This window comes from Suillus subalutaceus, assembly GCF_016647625.1.
Source record: "Suillus subalutaceus strain FC151 chromosome Unknown DFJ58scaffold_88, whole genome shotgun sequence".
Taxonomy (NCBI): domain Eukaryota; kingdom Fungi; phylum Basidiomycota; class Agaricomycetes; order Boletales; family Suillaceae; genus Suillus; species Suillus subalutaceus.
Genome location: NW_024540337.1, coordinates 111,357 through 127,080, shown reverse-complemented (window position 1 = coordinate 127,080; position 15,724 = coordinate 111,357). Strand labels below are relative to the sequence as shown.

At 46.9% G+C, this 15,724-nt stretch overlaps 6 protein-coding genes across 6 annotated transcripts; 4 read left to right on the top strand and 2 right to left on the bottom strand.

The window, feature by feature from the left end:
- Positions 1-826: 826 nt before the first annotated feature.
- On the top strand, positions 827-1,675 carry DFJ58DRAFT_915316 (uncharacterized protein; the record flags this gene model as incomplete). Its single annotated transcript, XM_041395433.1, has 2 exons — positions 827-1,283; positions 1,342-1,675. Exons 1-2 carry the CDS (start codon positions 1,114-1,116, stop codon positions 1,673-1,675), a joined length of 504 nt encoding a protein of 167 aa, XP_041241549.1. The 5' UTR covers positions 827-1,113.
- A 3,603-nt stretch (positions 1,676-5,278) lies between these two features.
- DFJ58DRAFT_730406 (uncharacterized protein) lies at positions 5,279-6,463 on the top strand (the record flags this gene model as incomplete). The annotated part of the gene is made up of 7 exons (XM_041385896.1): positions 5,279-5,309; positions 5,362-5,620; positions 5,673-5,758; positions 5,814-5,875; positions 5,931-5,937; positions 5,996-6,028; positions 6,084-6,463. 7 exons carry the CDS (start codon positions 5,279-5,281, stop codon positions 6,461-6,463), a joined length of 858 nt encoding a protein of 285 aa, XP_041241548.1.
- A 191-nt stretch (positions 6,464-6,654) lies between these two features.
- DFJ58DRAFT_798645 (exocyst complex component Sec10-like protein) lies at positions 6,655-10,295 on the bottom strand. The gene is made up of 16 exons (XM_041390696.1): positions 10,188-10,295; positions 10,057-10,132; positions 9,839-10,002; positions 9,718-9,787; positions 9,461-9,669; positions 9,312-9,410; positions 9,139-9,260; positions 8,914-9,088; positions 8,501-8,863; positions 8,161-8,447; positions 8,030-8,107; positions 7,824-7,980; positions 7,743-7,797; positions 7,478-7,688; positions 7,362-7,424; positions 6,655-7,305 (listed from the first exon to the last, which is right to left on the bottom strand). Exons 1-16 carry the CDS (start codon positions 10,248-10,250, stop codon positions 6,885-6,887), a joined length of 2,613 nt encoding a protein of 870 aa, XP_041241547.1. The 5' UTR covers positions 10,251-10,295; the 3' UTR covers positions 6,655-6,884.
- Positions 10,296-10,328: 33 nt separating this feature from the next.
- DFJ58DRAFT_798641 (rRNA processing/ribosome biogenesis-domain-containing protein) lies at positions 10,329-13,314 on the top strand. The gene is made up of 10 exons (XM_041390695.1): positions 10,329-10,691; positions 10,744-10,914; positions 10,967-11,243; positions 11,294-11,408; positions 11,455-11,542; positions 11,592-11,692; positions 11,745-11,822; positions 11,873-12,159; positions 12,207-12,460; positions 12,517-13,314. Exons 1-10 carry the CDS (start codon positions 10,407-10,409, stop codon positions 13,063-13,065), a joined length of 2,205 nt encoding a protein of 734 aa, XP_041241546.1. The 5' UTR covers positions 10,329-10,406; the 3' UTR covers positions 13,066-13,314.
- DFJ58DRAFT_488323 (uncharacterized protein) lies at positions 13,094-14,104 on the bottom strand. The gene is made up of 5 exons (XM_041380630.1): positions 13,746-14,104; positions 13,612-13,691; positions 13,470-13,564; positions 13,292-13,413; positions 13,094-13,242 (listed from the first exon to the last, which is right to left on the bottom strand). The coding sequence occupies exons 1-5, from the start codon at positions 14,085-14,087 to the stop codon at positions 13,123-13,125; spliced, it is 759 nt and encodes a 252-aa protein (XP_041241545.1). The 5' UTR covers positions 14,088-14,104; the 3' UTR covers positions 13,094-13,122.
- On the top strand, positions 14,093-15,653 carry DFJ58DRAFT_798637 (uncharacterized protein). Its single transcript, XM_041390694.1, has 3 exons — positions 14,093-14,793; positions 14,848-15,224; positions 15,279-15,653. The coding sequence occupies exons 1-3, from the start codon at positions 14,261-14,263 to the stop codon at positions 15,503-15,505; spliced, it is 1,137 nt and encodes a 378-aa protein (XP_041241544.1). The 5' UTR covers positions 14,093-14,260; the 3' UTR covers positions 15,506-15,653.
- Positions 15,654-15,724: the final 71 nt, after the last annotated feature.

Genomic DNA, 15,724 nt, shown 5'->3' with positions numbered 1-15,724 from the left:
GTCATACATTTACGAATATTAATGAGCCGGGACACAGGGGATCACCTTGCTTGCAAGGTCATATGGCATGCGACGAAATCTGACGGACTATGTGCCAATAATAAACATCAATAAATCATTAATATTTCTGTTGTTGAACGTCGATGCCAACAGATATCAAACATTCTCTTGTCTGCGTATATTCAGGCAGTATGGCAAAATGCAGCTCTGGAGGAGTTCCTAGTTACGCGCCGCGCAGATCCTGTTAAGTTTATCGCTTATTACATATCAACAATTATAGTGCAAGAAGAAGACATTGCTACTATGATACTGGCAATGATGACGTCATCGTGATGTCTCGCACCTGCCGTGTAATGCACAGAATTGGACAAGGTGTCGTGCATCGACGTTTCAGATCCATCATAGCGCCGTTCGCTGACAGCGCGTTTGAGCTCTTCGTCAATCTGAAAGCCTCGTCACCGGTTCCGCGGCTCGCGCGATGATGACTGGGGACATATCTCAGGACATCCGGGATCTTAACATTTTAGTCCCCTATCTCAATTTCGATGACTTGCACAACTTCTTAACGGAGACTTTAGGCTACAGGCAAATCTCAGATCATTGCCACCCAGCAATAATTCAAGTCTGCCGATGCCTAGTACTGACAAGTGTTGCGATATCAGAAACAAGTCAAGATGGGTTGAGTGCGTGTATCAGGATCAGAAGTAATACCAGCCAGTCACTACTGCGGCCAAACGTCACGGAGTTAAATTACATACGGCTTTATGTAATATCGCCCCTTTTAGTTGGAGTAGTTTGCGGACTCAGACTCAGGCCTGCCTGTCCTCGCATGCATGCGAAACTAAATTTTGTGTCCACATGTGCCATAATTGTCCGTCATCCACCCTTAGACCTGCTAGCTGCGGCCAAAGAATTCTCAAAGCAACTGTGGTCATTGTCCGATTAGGATGACAAGGACTAGGCAGTGGACTGTCCAATATCCACATCTCCATAGTGGTAGGCCACAAATCACAGTAGCTTGATCGATAGTATATATACCGTACACGAAGGAAACTGTTTAGTATCACCTCCAGCCCCAGGCAACGTCTTCCAAGAAAGCTCAAGTGCATCACTATGAAATCTCAAAGTAAAAGGTCTCAGCGTACTTCTCCCTATCAGGTCGAAAATGCTCCCAAGAGGAAATGTATGACAACTGGACAGCTTAACATACTTGACCCTTATTATGCCAAAAACGATCACCCTACGAAGGATGATATCGAATTACTGGCCAAGGCGATTGATATGTGAGTTTGGATTCCTTCACATAGTGCGATCACCCGAGCTGACCAAATGGATGCATAGTCCAGCCCAGAAAGTTAAGAACTGGTTCAATAATCGGCGCGCCAAAGAGGCTAGACTACAACGGAATCCATCGGATATGTTATCGCAATGCTTCTGGAACATGAACATTGATGATACCGATGACTTGTCCGATTCGGACGACAACGATGACGAGCACGAGTCGGGTGATGCCCAAGGTGCCCTAAACCAAGGGGGTCTGGACCAAGAAGTTCTTTATCAAGAAGCCCGCGCCTGTGTCTTGGCCATGGCCAAGATGACACCAGAGGAAGTCAATGCGGCGTTTATTCTCAACAACCTCAAGCGACGAATCATTGTTCATCCTCCCCAAAAATGACAGCGTGACGTGTTTTCAAGCGTTTGACTGGCTCCTACACGGCTACTCGATCAGCGCTATATAGCCGCTATATGTTGATTACTTGCTTACCTTGTTATTGATACCCGACATAAATATGATGTACTTATATTGGCCCCAGTAGGCATCATGCACTGCAGTGAGGCAGCCCACCATCTTCTAGCACGTAAAAGATCGCAGTCCACCATAGGGTCAGCGATACAAATTATCATTTGAGAGATTCTAGCGGTCCTCCGATTGTCCGCTCCTGGTTTGTGGAAGTCTTGACTTCGGAAATGAACCAACGATTACTGACTCTGAACTTTGGAGCCCCATGGTAAAACCTCGGACTCACCGACTGCTGGCAGAACTTGAAAAGGTCCTCTGAAATTGAGTAAAGTTCTCACAAGTTGCCAGAAAACTATCCACGGTAAGAGCCACAGAAATGAGTATGATTGCAGCAGGACACACTGGTACTACGGACAATATTTAGCTGGTCACTGTAGTAGGAGCTGATAGAAGCTTAGTACTACACTGTAGATAGTAGTTCCAATGAAAATCACTGGAAAATGCGCTGATGCTGAATGTTTCAGAGTAACTTCCACTGAAATTGCATGCAGTTAATTTCATTGGAGCGCTGATTTTGAATTTCAGTAGAAAATATACTGAATCAGAATTCAGCACCATACTCCAATCCTACTAGCATTTTAGCTCAGGAGATCAATCTGCTGTGGAGCTCGATAATTGAATGACCTGGCACCGTCACAGCAGAATTTTCACATTTTTGTTATGACATCGTTTTGGTATATATTGGTGTCACCATGTATATATTGTACAGGGCTTATGGCTCAGTGGCTAGATCGCTGCACCTATCAACATGAGGTTTTTGGTTCAATTCCCGCCATTTGCAAATTATGACCTATCATAGGTAATTTGGGTGAAGCGATGTTCCTAGGATACGGTTCAATAGTTTTGCTTGTCATTCTAACATAAATTCAGAGTATCTTTTCAGAGTAAAATTTCAGAGTAAAAAACAGCAATTTCAGCACCCTGATTTCAGCACCTAATGCTCTGAGTTTCAGACCGTTATTATATGATTTCACCCAATGAATTTCACTGGAACTACTATCCACAGTGCTACCCCGCGTTCCAGGGGTATCAAATTTGGGAGGAGCACAACTAGGGTCACTCCAATCAACGAAGTCGACCAGGGCGCAGCCTTGACTGCATAGATACGTGAGGGGGGGGGGGGTTCCAACAATATCAGAAGCGGCCAATTATAGCCTACTGTCCACAGTTGGACGTGTTCGTGGGGAGTAACCTCTTCACCTTGCTTGCAAGGTCATATGACATGCGACGAAATCTGACGGACTATGTGCCAATAATAAACAATAATAAACATTAATAAATCATCAGTCTCCCTGCCATCATTGTCATAATCCATCCTGTCGTCGATATTATGAAGCCAGGAGATATCAAACACGATCCTTGTGTCTGCGTATATCCAGCTGTCATGGCAAAGTGAATTTATGTGCAGATCCTGCAAAGCTTACGACTCACCACACTCTCCCGCTGCCAGATGCTCCACCTGCTAAAAGAATCCATGCAGGCATGCAGAACTGAGGGTCAAAAGGACATATTTCATCGATACTTAGCGTCTGCGGAAACCAGTGCCCTATGCTGTAGCTCCACATAAGCCTCTGCAAGTCAGTTAACTGGGACATCGCTGACTCGGTCACGCATACTTTCCACAACGTCGACATTGAATGGTTCTCGTGCAGGTCCTGTAAAGACTGCCGTTCATCATACTCCGCTGCCGCCAGACCTGCTAAGAGAATCCATACAGAGGCAGAGGAGTGCAAGCACAAAGGGAAAATATAAATATAAAGAAAGCATTCAGGAAATGTCAGTACTAGTGTCATTGTATCACACTGAACGTTTACGTTTATATCATGAATCATAAATTTCAATATTTGTTCGAGCAAGCAAGGTCAAAACGAGTCGGCAACGCCGATCCCTAGTGCAATGATGTATGCACATTTTTGCAGTGGTCAGCTAGTCTTGTTATGTAAACTTTGGTCAGCGACCGTCAGCCAGCTTTCTAGTGAAGTCTTCCCCTCCCTCAGTCATCTTCTTATGGGCGCCCAAGTTACATACAGCCGGTCCTTCAAGATATATGCGGTTCTGTTAAATACCAGCGACTCTCGATCAAGAACAAGCAGTTGCTGGAGGACGAGCAGCAGCTGGCTAGATAAACGGAGTCCTGAAAGTCCAAGTCGGAGGAACGAAAAAATCTCTACCAAGTTTCAGGCCAACTGATGTAGCCTCAGGCTAGTCCACATGGTAATCCACTTGCTTGGTTCCTACGCAACTTTCCAGTCCGATCTAATCGTCACTGTCCCTATCCAGTATCCACACGGCCGTGGACTCCGCACATTGATTGATCCGAATGCTGTTCAAGGTGTGGTAGGGCTCTCGTGTTCCACGAGAGTGACTGACGAAAGGAGACGGAAAAGTCGATGGATTCTAGAGCCTAAACTATGTTGAGCCACTGGCTAGTTTTTGTTAACAAGGATGGTGCAGTTGCAAATGTCGAGATGCGTCACTGGCAGACCCCTGGTCATAAATTGCTGCTCGATAACATGGCACAACGCAGACGCTTTTACAGCAATGTTTTCTACTGTGCCGTTGCACATCTGTCTTCCTCGCTTGGCTCTGAATTGGCCTGTCGTCACGTTACTGAACCAGTCCTCCACCGTGTTGTTGATCATATTGCATCCCCCTTATCGTTCGTAGCCTGTTTTCATCTGCTCAGTCTCCCGTTCTCAGCCTCTCCGCAGCCAGTACTATTTCGCTCTACTGACTCGTTGTGTACAATTATATCACTCAATTTTGTCATCACAGTTAAGTTTTGCCCTTGCGCCCATCATTTCTTACTATTTCCACAGACTCTGCCGGTTACATCGGACCATTTTCGCTGTCATCACAAATCCTGTAAATGCTCAACGTTAACGTTCTTAAGAATCTTATTTACTCAGCTCCAACAGATCAGTAACTGAATGTCACAAGGCAGTAGTTCACTCAGTACCGTAGGGTCAGTCATTGCCAGCATACAGCTCGCTTGCAGATGACATTGGAAAATCGTTTTCAGCGCAATGCTCAGGAGAAGCCACGATTCAGAGATTACTGCAAAGACGAACTTGCGATTCGCTACAGCAGAGCCGGCCAGGACAGGCCAGCGACCGCATCATAAGGTGATTATTTCGAGCCATTTAGGTTATGCGCTATGATTTGGTGGAAAGGACTCTGTAAGCTAACGTTCCACTGAGATCATGATGGGAACGGGTTCTCCGCTCTAGGACTCTCTAGACATGGCTATGCTCGTTGACACATGGTTTATTTTGTCTGGTTTCAATCACGGCACGACACATTGTACAGGCTGTACTCAGGCTTATTCAATGCACTTGCCATATATCATCTAAAGACTAACGAGTCTCCTTTGGAAATGGCCGGACCGGCTCTTAGTTCAAAAGACGAGTAGCTGCCAGTGAGTACCCGAACATTCATATACAGTACCCATCAGCATTGCAGTACTATATCCTCCTCATGTTAGGCCAAAAAGTCTGGTTGATTACTGGTATGCTTTCTCGTTCACAATGGATCATGACATTTATCTCATTTCATGACAGGGACATCCTCTGGTTTTGGTCGTCGTCTTACGGGCCTTGTACTTGCAAGAGGGGATCGCGTTATCGCGACAGCCCGTACGCTGAGCAAAATTGAACATTTCCCCAAGCACCCAAACCTTCGTCTTATGCAGCTTGATGTCAACGCTAGCACGAAGGAAATTAAAGCGCGAATAGATCACGCTGCTCGTGCATGGAATGATATTGATGTCTTAGTGAATAACGCAGGCTACGGGTTGCCTGCACTTCTTGAAGAAGGAGGGTATGCACACCAACCCGCGCGTGCTCTGCATATCGTTTATGTTCATTTACAGTGCTTCGCTTATGCTCCGCCAGTTTCAAACTAACTTTTTCGGGGTGGTCAATGTTTGCAATGCAGTACTACCCTACATGAGAAAGGGTGAGTGCTTCTCGCAAAGATCTAAATCTCTTGCTTGCTGAAGGACATTTTCAAGAACGCAATGGCACAGTTGTGGTCATCGGCAGTAGGAGTGCATGGAAGCCAGAAAGAGTCAAAGTAAATAATTTTAGCTCGCTGTATCTAACTCGCTGAAGCTCAATATCACCCGTAGGGACTTGGTAACCACGATGTTTTGGCGAGTGAAAATGATAAATCACTCACTCATATTCTTTCCAGGGTTTTATGCTGCAAGCAAAGCCGCTGTACATGGTGAGTAAACCTGTGACCTGAAAGATTCTGCAAAGAGCTAACTTAGCTTCACTAGCGATGAGTGAATCATCGGCAACGGAGCTGGAGCCATTCAATATCCGAGTATTGCTCGTGAAGCCAGGGGCGTTCCGCACCGAGGGCATCCTCGGTCACCCGTGGGACTGCTCCAATCCTATCCCGGATTATGATGAACAGCGTGCTGATGGATGTGCGAACTTCTCTAAGCCTGCTGGGACACAACCAGGCGACCCAGACAAGGCTATGAAGATTGTTGTAGATGTGGTGAAGGGGGAGGGCTGCGCCGCAGGCCGGGAATGGCCTCTGTATCTTGTACTGGGCAAGGATGCAGAGGCCGACATCAGAAATAAGTGCGCCAAGGTTCTGAAGCACCTTGACGACTGGAATGACGTTGTCAGAGGAGTTGATGTGGTATGACTCGTGCGATTCAGCACTACTACTTAGACTAAACGCTTCACTATTCATATTCTACACCTTGGGGATAATGTACAGTTGACCGGATGCGATTTGATGTATCGCTGTCAAACGAGCATATTAAGATATGACTCTCGACGTCAAGTACTCTCGTCCGTATTCTTCCCTTTCCTTTACATACGCAATCACTCCCCGTTATACGCGTCTCATACGCGTTCACGTTTGATTCTCCGTCTCAATCAGCGTATTAATTCCTCTCCCCGTCGAATAATCTTCCTCAGTCTTCATCGATCCAAGATTGAGGTGGCCCTCTTATTTACAGTTCTAGGTACATTTTCTTGACTATTACCCTACCCAGTCCCTTTCCCGTTCCTAGTCTGAGCCTCTTCATTTGTAAGATAGTAGAGGTACACTACGCACAGAACTAAGTACCATTATTGTTCAATCCACGTCCGCCTATGGAGAAGCTCCCGGTAAATCCACTGGGGATACTCATGGAAATACCATCGCCGAGTTTAAGACCTTCGAGATCCTTCACCATCGTGCCCAACTTCGCCATCTTGAATCGATCTTTAGGGCCTCTGGAAGCAATATCTGTTGCAACATCCTCCACATCGACATTCTCGTTGAAGCGGGTTTCGAACTGGCCCCAGTCACTTCGTTGCGCAAGGTAGGGCTTAAGCAAGGCGGAATCGATGCGCCCGAGGTAATTTTCTGTGATATAAGACCTGAGGATCTCAGGGCGCACGAGAAAGACATTGCCGAGCTGTCTGATGAACTCGAATCGTTCGTGGAGAGCGGGTATATTGAAGGATGCCACAATATCCTGGTACGATTTGAGGTCTCTGTAAGAAGAATTGATCTTAGTAACGGGGAACGTGATAATGGTAAAGATCCTTACTTAGCAAGCATCAAACCTCCTGTCGCACTAACAGGATATCTGCGAAGATGATCAAGTAGTAGACTAAGAAACCTGATGAGCATCACATAGATGACTTCCAAACAACTGCAACAAACCTATGGAAAGAGACACCTATTTCGGTGAGAAAAGTCTCCCTGTTCTTGCCGCTAATACTCTGTATTGCTGCATCTCTCACTTTCTCGAGTATGTCGCAACAAACTACGCAAGGTTCTGTGTTGACACGAGCAAATGAGAGGTCGTCATTCCGTGGTTTGAAGTCATTCTTCTTCTGTTTCGAGAGCTGCAGAGAAAGCCAAGTTATGATAGCTAGAGATTGCACGGAGGTCAGCACAGATTGACAGGCGGTGTGCAAGGACTTGCCGTCTGCAATACGCTGTATCAGCGTATTTGCCGCTCCTTCGATCCTGCTGACGGTCTGGTTATTGAAGATAGTCATTTCACACGCCGAACAGTGACGGATGACGCTGCTAGCGGAAACAGTGCCATGTTCGTATATTGTTGCCACAGATGGCATATGAGGTCTACTGAGCGCAACACTTCGAGTGGCTGTAGACTTGGTTCGAGCTTCGGGTCAGCAACTTCAAGACGAGCGATCGCTCTATGCAATGGGTTTAGATGTGCCGTCGTATAGTCCGTGAAGGACGTACGATTCTATTGCAGTCTCCAGATATGCGGCGCCGATGGCTTCCGCTAACACTCTTAAAAGGATAAATGTGTTCTTAGGGCTGCAGGGATGTGAGGTCAGGTCAGGTATCATGTCGTACAATGCGGGACTGACACGTCATTCTGAGATGTGAGCTCAACACATCTCCCAACAGCTTCCGCATGCCACTTGAGCATCTTCTCCGCAACGTCAATGCTCAGTAAACCGTCTTCTTCCCGCACGGTATCTTCCAAGCTCTTTTCCTGTATTCTGTCTGAGCTTATCCCTCCATAACGCATGATCAGCGCTGCAGCCTGTGCAGATGTGCTTGAACCACCAGATGTCGTAGTGTTCGCGGCAGCAGCTCCGAGCCTGTCCACCATCCGATCAAACATCGAGGACTTTACTTTCTGCATTCTCATCTGCATTGCAATAAGTAATCACGTTCTGTGGCAAAGACATTTAACATGCTTACATGATATCGAGCAAAAATCGCAAGAAGTCCTGCATAAAGCTCGCCAAGACTCTTGCTCTCTCTGTCAAGATATTTCTGGCCCTCAATATATGGCACAAACAGTTCTGCCATCGCATTTTCTAGCATGGCGCTCACAACGGATGTCGTCGACGTTCCGGAAACCGTCATTGCACCGGAGAGAACCCTACGAAACTCTGATATTTCCAGAGATGATTTGCTAGGTGTCATAGATGGGAGTTCATGAGCTTTCAGGTCTTCGACGAGGTTGGATGTCTGGTTATGCACCAGTTGTAAGATCCGTAGGTAGGCCAAATCAGATAGAGAAGAGCCTTTTGTCAAGAGCTGCTCCATGTATTGTTGGATCTGCAGAAAATCAGACACTGTCGTTGTTACATAAATATCCGTTGCCTCACAGACTGAGCAAAAACACGCTGCAGAAAAACTTGCATGACAAATGGCGGGTTTGGGAATACTGCCTGGACTATCTGTGATTCCTGGGCAACAGTTGCTCGTATTTCTCCGAACAACTCTGCGAGGCCTGATTCTGTCTTAGGTGGACTTTCGTCTGGTTTGGAAACGGTATTCCACCTTGCATGAAATTGTAAGAAGAAACATTCCGCAGGTAACGGAGAACGTACAGCAGGTCCTCGCTGTGGTTTGCAGTGTCACGAACCTTATTCATGAAGAAATCATGTTGATTGACATAGATCTGAACGCAAGATGCGCCACCGTTGAAATCTAATAATGTCTGTGCGCAGTGCTTAACGAGATATCAGATATGTCATAATATAACGAAGACAAAGAAACACACATGCATCAACTTTGGGTCTCCCTTTCGGTAGCATCGGTCAAAGAGATATATCATATCTTTTTCAAATTTCTCGCAGTATTTGTCAATGTTCTCTCGGGTCTGAATGTCTGTTATGCCACAAGATGGAGGAAAGGGACAATAAATAATACCTTATCTGCACTGGGGAGATCTACTTCTCGAGCCACAGTTGTGAGTCGGCGCAATATAACGGCAACTTGACTTCGACCCTCTCGACCTTCTTTCTTCAAAGCATCCAAACGTGAAGTATCACCACGCGAAAATTGGTTGTAGTAATCGATGAGGTCATGGGCAGCCTGGGCTCTCTGGCGTTCAACGTGAATAGATTCCAGTTGTTCACCTGACGCTGACAGTTAACGAGAATATTGGAAACGTTGGTACAAGCTACCTATTCGGACTGCAGTGCGTCCAACTTCGTTCATCTTGCTTTCCATTGTCGAAAAGGATGATCCAACGGCCTGAGCATGGTAGTCAACCAGGGCAGCCTACAGTTGCGCATAGAGACGTACCTCAAACCCTCGGTTCAGGTCTGCCATCTTCTTCGAGTACTCCCTTTCTGCCACCCGGACACTCTTTTCCATCTGTTCTGTCTTAGCCTGGACATCCTTGCGCACGCTGATCAATTTGTCAACGACTGCTTCAAATGTTCGTATAAATGGCTTGGGATCGAATGCTAGACAAAGCACAAAGTGAGACATTATTACAAAGGGAGTATACCCACACATACGCCCAGAGCTTGCCTTCGATTGCGTGATTAATCTCTCAGATATGGAGCCAACAAATTCTTTAACATCGAATTTGCCCTACTCAACATCGATCATCAGCCCAGCTGCATGTAGTGTAAACAATGTGATGTACCTCAAAATTGTTGAGATGTAATTGTTCCTCTGTGGCCGGGTCGAGGTCGCCGAAATGCTGCATGCTGCAACCTGTATCAGGACGTTGACTAACCGACGCGTAATAGAACCTGTTTACCGTTGTTGAAAGCTAAAGCTCCTGCCCAAATTTAAAAATACAATCTTTTCAAAGTCTTAGTCGTTAACTCAGGCTTTGCTTGCTCTTTCCATATCCCGAGCAATGGCTTCTCATCCGCTGAAATCACTGCTCCAGTTACAGTTGGCCTCGGATGCTTCTTCAGTTTTGCACCTGTCATCTGTGCTGTCAACTCTATCAGAGGACTCCTTGTCGCCTTCCCCTCATCTTCAGAAATGGACATCCCGGGTGACTTCCTTGATTCATTCAAAAGATGCTGGAGGTCGGTGGGCTGGCATATGCATTGCATATCGTACTTCATCGTTATCGAAGTCTACGATGGCAGAGTTTGCGCAGAGCTGGGCAGGACTCGCGCTGTCCATCCTTACAGTTTGTGAGATGCATCTATCCTAATACTCAGATACCTAACATGTCACTCAAGAAACCTGAACCTCTGCCGCTGCTGAAGGCATCAATAAGGTATCTTCGGCATGTCCTCAGTGCAGCGACCGACGTGCCAGAGCTCCAAAGGCAACTAGCTACTCCTACCGTTCCAAAATTTAGCCAGGCGCTGGTATCTATCGTCGAAAAGACTGCAGACTACGAGCTCAAAGTTTGTGATTGACATTCATAAAAATAACAGGAGTCTGAAAGTAAGATGTCAGGCTCTAGCGATGGACACATTGAGGGATATGGTTATTCTGTATCCTTCGTTGAATCGAGCATCGTGTTCCTCCATCACAAATATGTGTCATCAAATCCTCAATGGATACGCACCGCAACGCACCAATAAATTGCTGCTGCATAACGCAGCGGGCCTATACGCTGTTCTTCATTACACCGGGGGTAAGGTTGGGGCCGCAAATTTGTGGAAGAAGTCTGTAGATGAGACCCTTCAGTGTCTCTGGGCTACGTCGATGGGTCTTAGAACTACATTTACAGGCAAGGTCCTGGTATCTGGCCTATCAACCTCTTATTGATATCTCATACAGTGAAGAACGGCCCTCCACCCTCCAGTGGACCAACATGTGATGATCCAGTGCTATCTGTCGCCCTCAATCTCGACAGGTTGCAATGCAGCGCTGAAGTGCTTTGCAGTTTACTAAGGTGAATATATTGTATGGGATGGTAGAATATACTTACACGAGTACAGGACGACCGTTCAAAGACCAGTCCAAGTGCCTATAGGACGTATAATGGAATTCTGTCTATTCCTGCTAGCTTGTACCCCTGATGAAGAGGTATCATTTTGTATTTCTTTCTGCGGACACATTTTCAACCAAATGCTAGAAAGAAGGCCACGTTGACGCAACAGTCAGAGCCTTGGAGCTTGCTGTTGTGCCTGAGCTGCAGAGTTCTGCATGTCATCTGCTCTGTTGCCTGGCAAAAACGTCGGTAGAAACGCAATTTTATTTTGTGCCCCGAATGACGGCCTTGATCTAGCGTTCAGCATCGACTGACACCGTACGTGTCCCGGCTGGTTGTTATGATAACATACCATCTCGAACAAAACCTTCCACCGTACGTCGCTGAGACTTCAACCCTGAAGGATTGACCTACGTATGTTGTAGAGAGCGGCGGTGTGCATTGCTTCAGTGCATCCAAGCTCTACTGAGCAATAGCTTCCCTCCCAGCAGCGAGCTTAGCTCCACGAGGCTCGTCAAAGCCATCATGCTTTCTCTCATGCCGCTGCTGTCAACTCAGTTTGATGCACACACAGGTGAAATGAGTTCTGGACAGAACAAAAAAGGCAGGAAACGCAGACGAGATTACGAAGACGACGGGGTGTTTAAACTATCAAAAGACGTCATTTGTTCATCGACCGCCGAAGGAAAGGCTATTCTTTGTGCTCTAGACGGTGAGTTCAGGTCAGGACCAGCCAAGTGATCGCTAATCGTCCTCTAGCTTTGCAAGTTACTATGCGAGGCGCTGAGTTGCAATCCGCCATCCGCTCTCTGGCTTGCCGTGTCATATTATCCTTGTCACTGTCATTGACAGCCATGTCACGTTCCTCTTTGTCTCGAGACGTTCATCTCCACAGTTTAGTACATGCAAAAGTGAACGATATGTGTCTAGAGCTTGCTCGAGGGACGACGAGTGCGATGAGCAAAAGTCTTGGCTTGGTCCTCAGATCAGTCGTGACGCAAGGCAATGAACATGTAGGCAACGCTTATCTTTTTCTGTTCTACCAACATGACGACCGGTTTGCTAGCAGACAATGCACACAAAACTCCAATTACAACAAGAAGTTGACCTTCTTCTCCATCCTCGCGGTCCACCATTAGTCCGCCCGCTGCCTCATGTGGAAGCGCTATCCCTATTCCGCGCCGAGGAAAGCAACGAAGAGCTTGCTGCTCGTACATCACTTGCCTTGGCTACAACACATGATGCAAATGTTATGGATGACATGGTAGATCCTACCATAGTGACCCCAACACCCGAACCAGCTCCTTGGCCCGTATCGACGCATTTACCCATGCCAACACCAAAAATCACAGCTCCTGGACCAATCTCGATACCATCTTCGGTGCCAACCAATCAGAAAATGACGTCTTCGATCACGACAGCACCAACGGAAGAGTCTGCCGACATCTCTTCAGCGATATCAAGTCGACAACCAACAAAATCTCTGCTGCCATCTTCCATTCAGGTGGAACTTGCTCCTCCTATGGTTGAGCCTCGACTTATCCCGATGGTAGTGGACGATGACGAGGAAGAGGAAGGAATGCCCACTATTGATATGGAGTCGGACTCAGATGGTTGATTGTGCGATAGTGGGGTACGGTATTGCATTCACTTGTGATCCGTTGAACAAGTACCATCAAAAATTACTTCTCCTCCGCTTTGGGTGTGATGGCTGACAACGTTTGGCATGAGTCTCATCTTCAGAATCATGGCTTGCGAAAGAGAGTAATCCTGGTCCTTGAGAAATGGAATGCAGCTGATGAAAGTGAGTTCTCAGGTTGGGCAGAATCAGACAACACCCCTACCTTGTGTAAAAACTCGCTTGCGACAATATTATGGGGATCCAATGCCTTTGCGTGTTCAAGAAAGATCTGAGCGCGACTCAGAGAGTTGCTGTCATAGGTGGTTCCTCCAACCTCATTAGCGCCTGGAACAAGGACTTGAGACCGATGCGCCAGAGTAATCGATACTTTGAAAACTGACCAGCTGATTCTGGAGGCTGAGCTATGAAAATACACAGCAAGCCTGCATAGACGTGGAGCACTGGATTGTCACGATAAGGGAACGAAGGGAGGTAACTGCTACAAGATCAGAACTTGGGTTTTCGATGGAGAAAGGCACATACAACTCAAGCTCATCGAGTGCGTCTCTGTACCTGCCAACAAGAATGTAATGCTGGACCAATTCAGCGAGAATGCGTTCTCGCTGGGACGTCATTTAACTTCGTCGCGATTGTAAGGACAGTAAATCGAGACATACCTCCTCCGGAAGTTGGAGTAACATTGCCCGTAGAAAATCTATTTTGTGTGGATTGCTCTCAATGACGCGGACATCATTTTCGAGCAAGGTGATGCCCAGCCTCCACATTGCTTTCCAATTTATTTCTTTGCATCTGGCTAGGATGGACCAAGCACGTCTGGCACGGGGAAGGTCGTCTCGTTGTACGCTGAGATTCACGATATCATAGAGGCGCTGCAGCTGAATTTGACGCGCATTGGGCATTTTCTTTTCATTCGGAAAAGCGAACAGGAACCGATGGTCATTATTGTAAGGCCATTCAAAGACGAAAGTAGGAAGCTCTGGCTCGAAGTTGGAAGTCATGGCAAGGAGTAAATTTGGTATTCAGACCTTCCAGCGTCACGTTAGTCCATCATGATTTTCAAAGACCTTCTGGTAACAACATCCACCTGGCGTTACACTGATTAAACTAGTTTGAGGTCAAATTCGTCGATTGCTGAACAGCACAATTTGTAGCTGAAAGCAGATTCAGGCGTATGATGGATGAAGATTTCACGTTTGGAGCTTCAGTTTGGGGTACTACACTCAATGACCCAATTGCAACACGCCTCGCAAATCTCACATCTTTCTCTTCACTTGAACCGCCTGCGCCGCCATCTCCTGCACCTTCTCAAGACCGACTAGACGATTACGACGACTTTCATACGCCACCACAAACGCAGAACCCATCTATTGCACAGGAAGATGATTTTGGTGACTTTGGGGATTTTGGAGAAGCGGAGGGCCTGGATGGCGGCATGGATTTCAAACACGATACAGATTTCGGGCGGGATGCAGATTTTGGGGATTTCTCAGAAGATGCTACGTTCCATGAAGAGCCAATACCGGGTCCATCTCATACTGCCTGGGAGCCGTTCAGATTAACCCCCTTACCTTCCAGAGAAGACCTGGAGAGACAGATCAACCGCATCTTGGATCCCGTATGGATTCGGGATATCTCTTCGATGACCACAGATGAAGACATCAGACAGGCAGAGGGTGTCAGCCAAATATTGGTTACACCTGAAAGGTTCGTTGTCCCTGAAATGTCTCCCTTTAAATGCTAAAGCTCTAGGGCATAAAGTCGTGGATTATATACCATGCTGATGGATTCCCCGCCTCTCATGGAGCCTATCAACTGGACGCGCTCACGCATTCGCCAGCAACATTTAATCGCTCTTGGACTACCCGTGAATTTAGATGAAATATTACCGCACGCAAGCGGCAAGCCCCTTCCCCCACTACATATATCAACGCGACCCATGTCTGCACCCCCGGGGCCTCGCAATGGTCCACTGCAGAGTGCCCCATCGTCTAGAACCAATTCTCGTGCAGGGACACCTCGGATGGGCACTCCACAGCCGTCTACACGGGCAGGACCAACCGTATCACAACTTGGTATTGGACCCAAGCCCCAACTAGATGACAGGAAAGTAGAGGAACTACTCAAGCTTGATACAGGTATGTCTGTTTCCTCTAGCCGTGATCTGACCAATGATATATGTCGACAAGCAGATCAATTAACCCTCCTGCCCTTGGCAAAACTTGAACGGTGTCTGGTAGATCTCCGGACAGAGACAACCAATGCCTCATCTATACTTACGCACCTTCTACAAACTCGCGACGCTCTCCAGCAGGACTCGGAGACATACAACAAGTTGATCGCAGAACTAGTAAGCGAGGCGCAGAAGAATAGTGGTCAAAGTCGAACAGGTGTCAAGCGTAGCGGTACCATGCGTTAATGTATTCATCGCACTTTCATATTCCGCACTGCCGTCTTGAGTTTTCCGTTATGGGGTGTTCTAGAGTTTCGCGTTGACCTCTCTATTGACATCTCTGTCCGGTGTCTGGGTCTTACGCAGCAATCGAAAGTAAATAATTTTTTATTCCGCCTCGGCATCGACATAAAACAAGAGCGCATGCAAACTACACACATCAGAACGATATGGCTCGCACTTTTA

Coding starts and splice junctions, on each gene's coding strand:
- DFJ58DRAFT_798641 (XM_041390695.1), top strand. CDS start 10,407: ATGGCTTCTCATCCGCTGAAATCACTGCTCCAGTTACAGTTGGCCTCG. Junction 11,543..11,591: donor CTTGTACCCCTGATGAAGAG/GTATCATTTTGT, acceptor ACCAAATGCTAG/AAAGAAGGCCACGTTGACGC. Junction 11,823..11,872: donor CTCGAACAAAACCTTCCACC/GTACGTCGCTGA, acceptor CGTATGTTGTAG/AGAGCGGCGGTGTGCATTGC.
- DFJ58DRAFT_798645 (XM_041390696.1), bottom strand. CDS start 10,250: ATGCAGCATTTCGGCGACCTCGACCCGGCCACAGAGGAACAATTACAT. Junction 8,448..8,500: donor CGATTTTTGCTCGATATCAT/GTAAGCATGTTA, acceptor ATTGCAATGCAG/ATGAGAATGCAGAAAGTAAA. Junction 7,981..8,029: donor CTGGAGACTGCAATAGAATC/GTACGTCCTTCA, acceptor CCCATTGCATAG/AGCGATCGCTCGTCTTGAAG.
- DFJ58DRAFT_488323 (XM_041380630.1), bottom strand. CDS start 14,087: ATGACTTCCAACTTCGAGCCAGAGCTTCCTACTTTCGTCTTTGAATGG. Junction 13,692..13,745: donor TACTCCAACTTCCGGAGGAG/GTATGTCTCGAT, acceptor ATGACGTCCCAG/CGAGAACGCATTCTCGCTGA. Junction 13,243..13,291: donor CAAGCGAGTTTTTACACAAG/GTAGGGGTGTTG, acceptor CACTTTCATCAG/CTGCATTCCATTTCTCAAGG.
- DFJ58DRAFT_798637 (XM_041390694.1), top strand. CDS start 14,261: ATGATGGATGAAGATTTCACGTTTGGAGCTTCAGTTTGGGGTACTACA. Junction 14,794..14,847: donor ATATTGGTTACACCTGAAAG/GTTCGTTGTCCC, acceptor TAGGGCATAAAG/TCGTGGATTATATACCATGC. Junction 15,225..15,278: donor ACTACTCAAGCTTGATACAG/GTATGTCTGTTT, acceptor GTCGACAAGCAG/ATCAATTAACCCTCCTGCCC.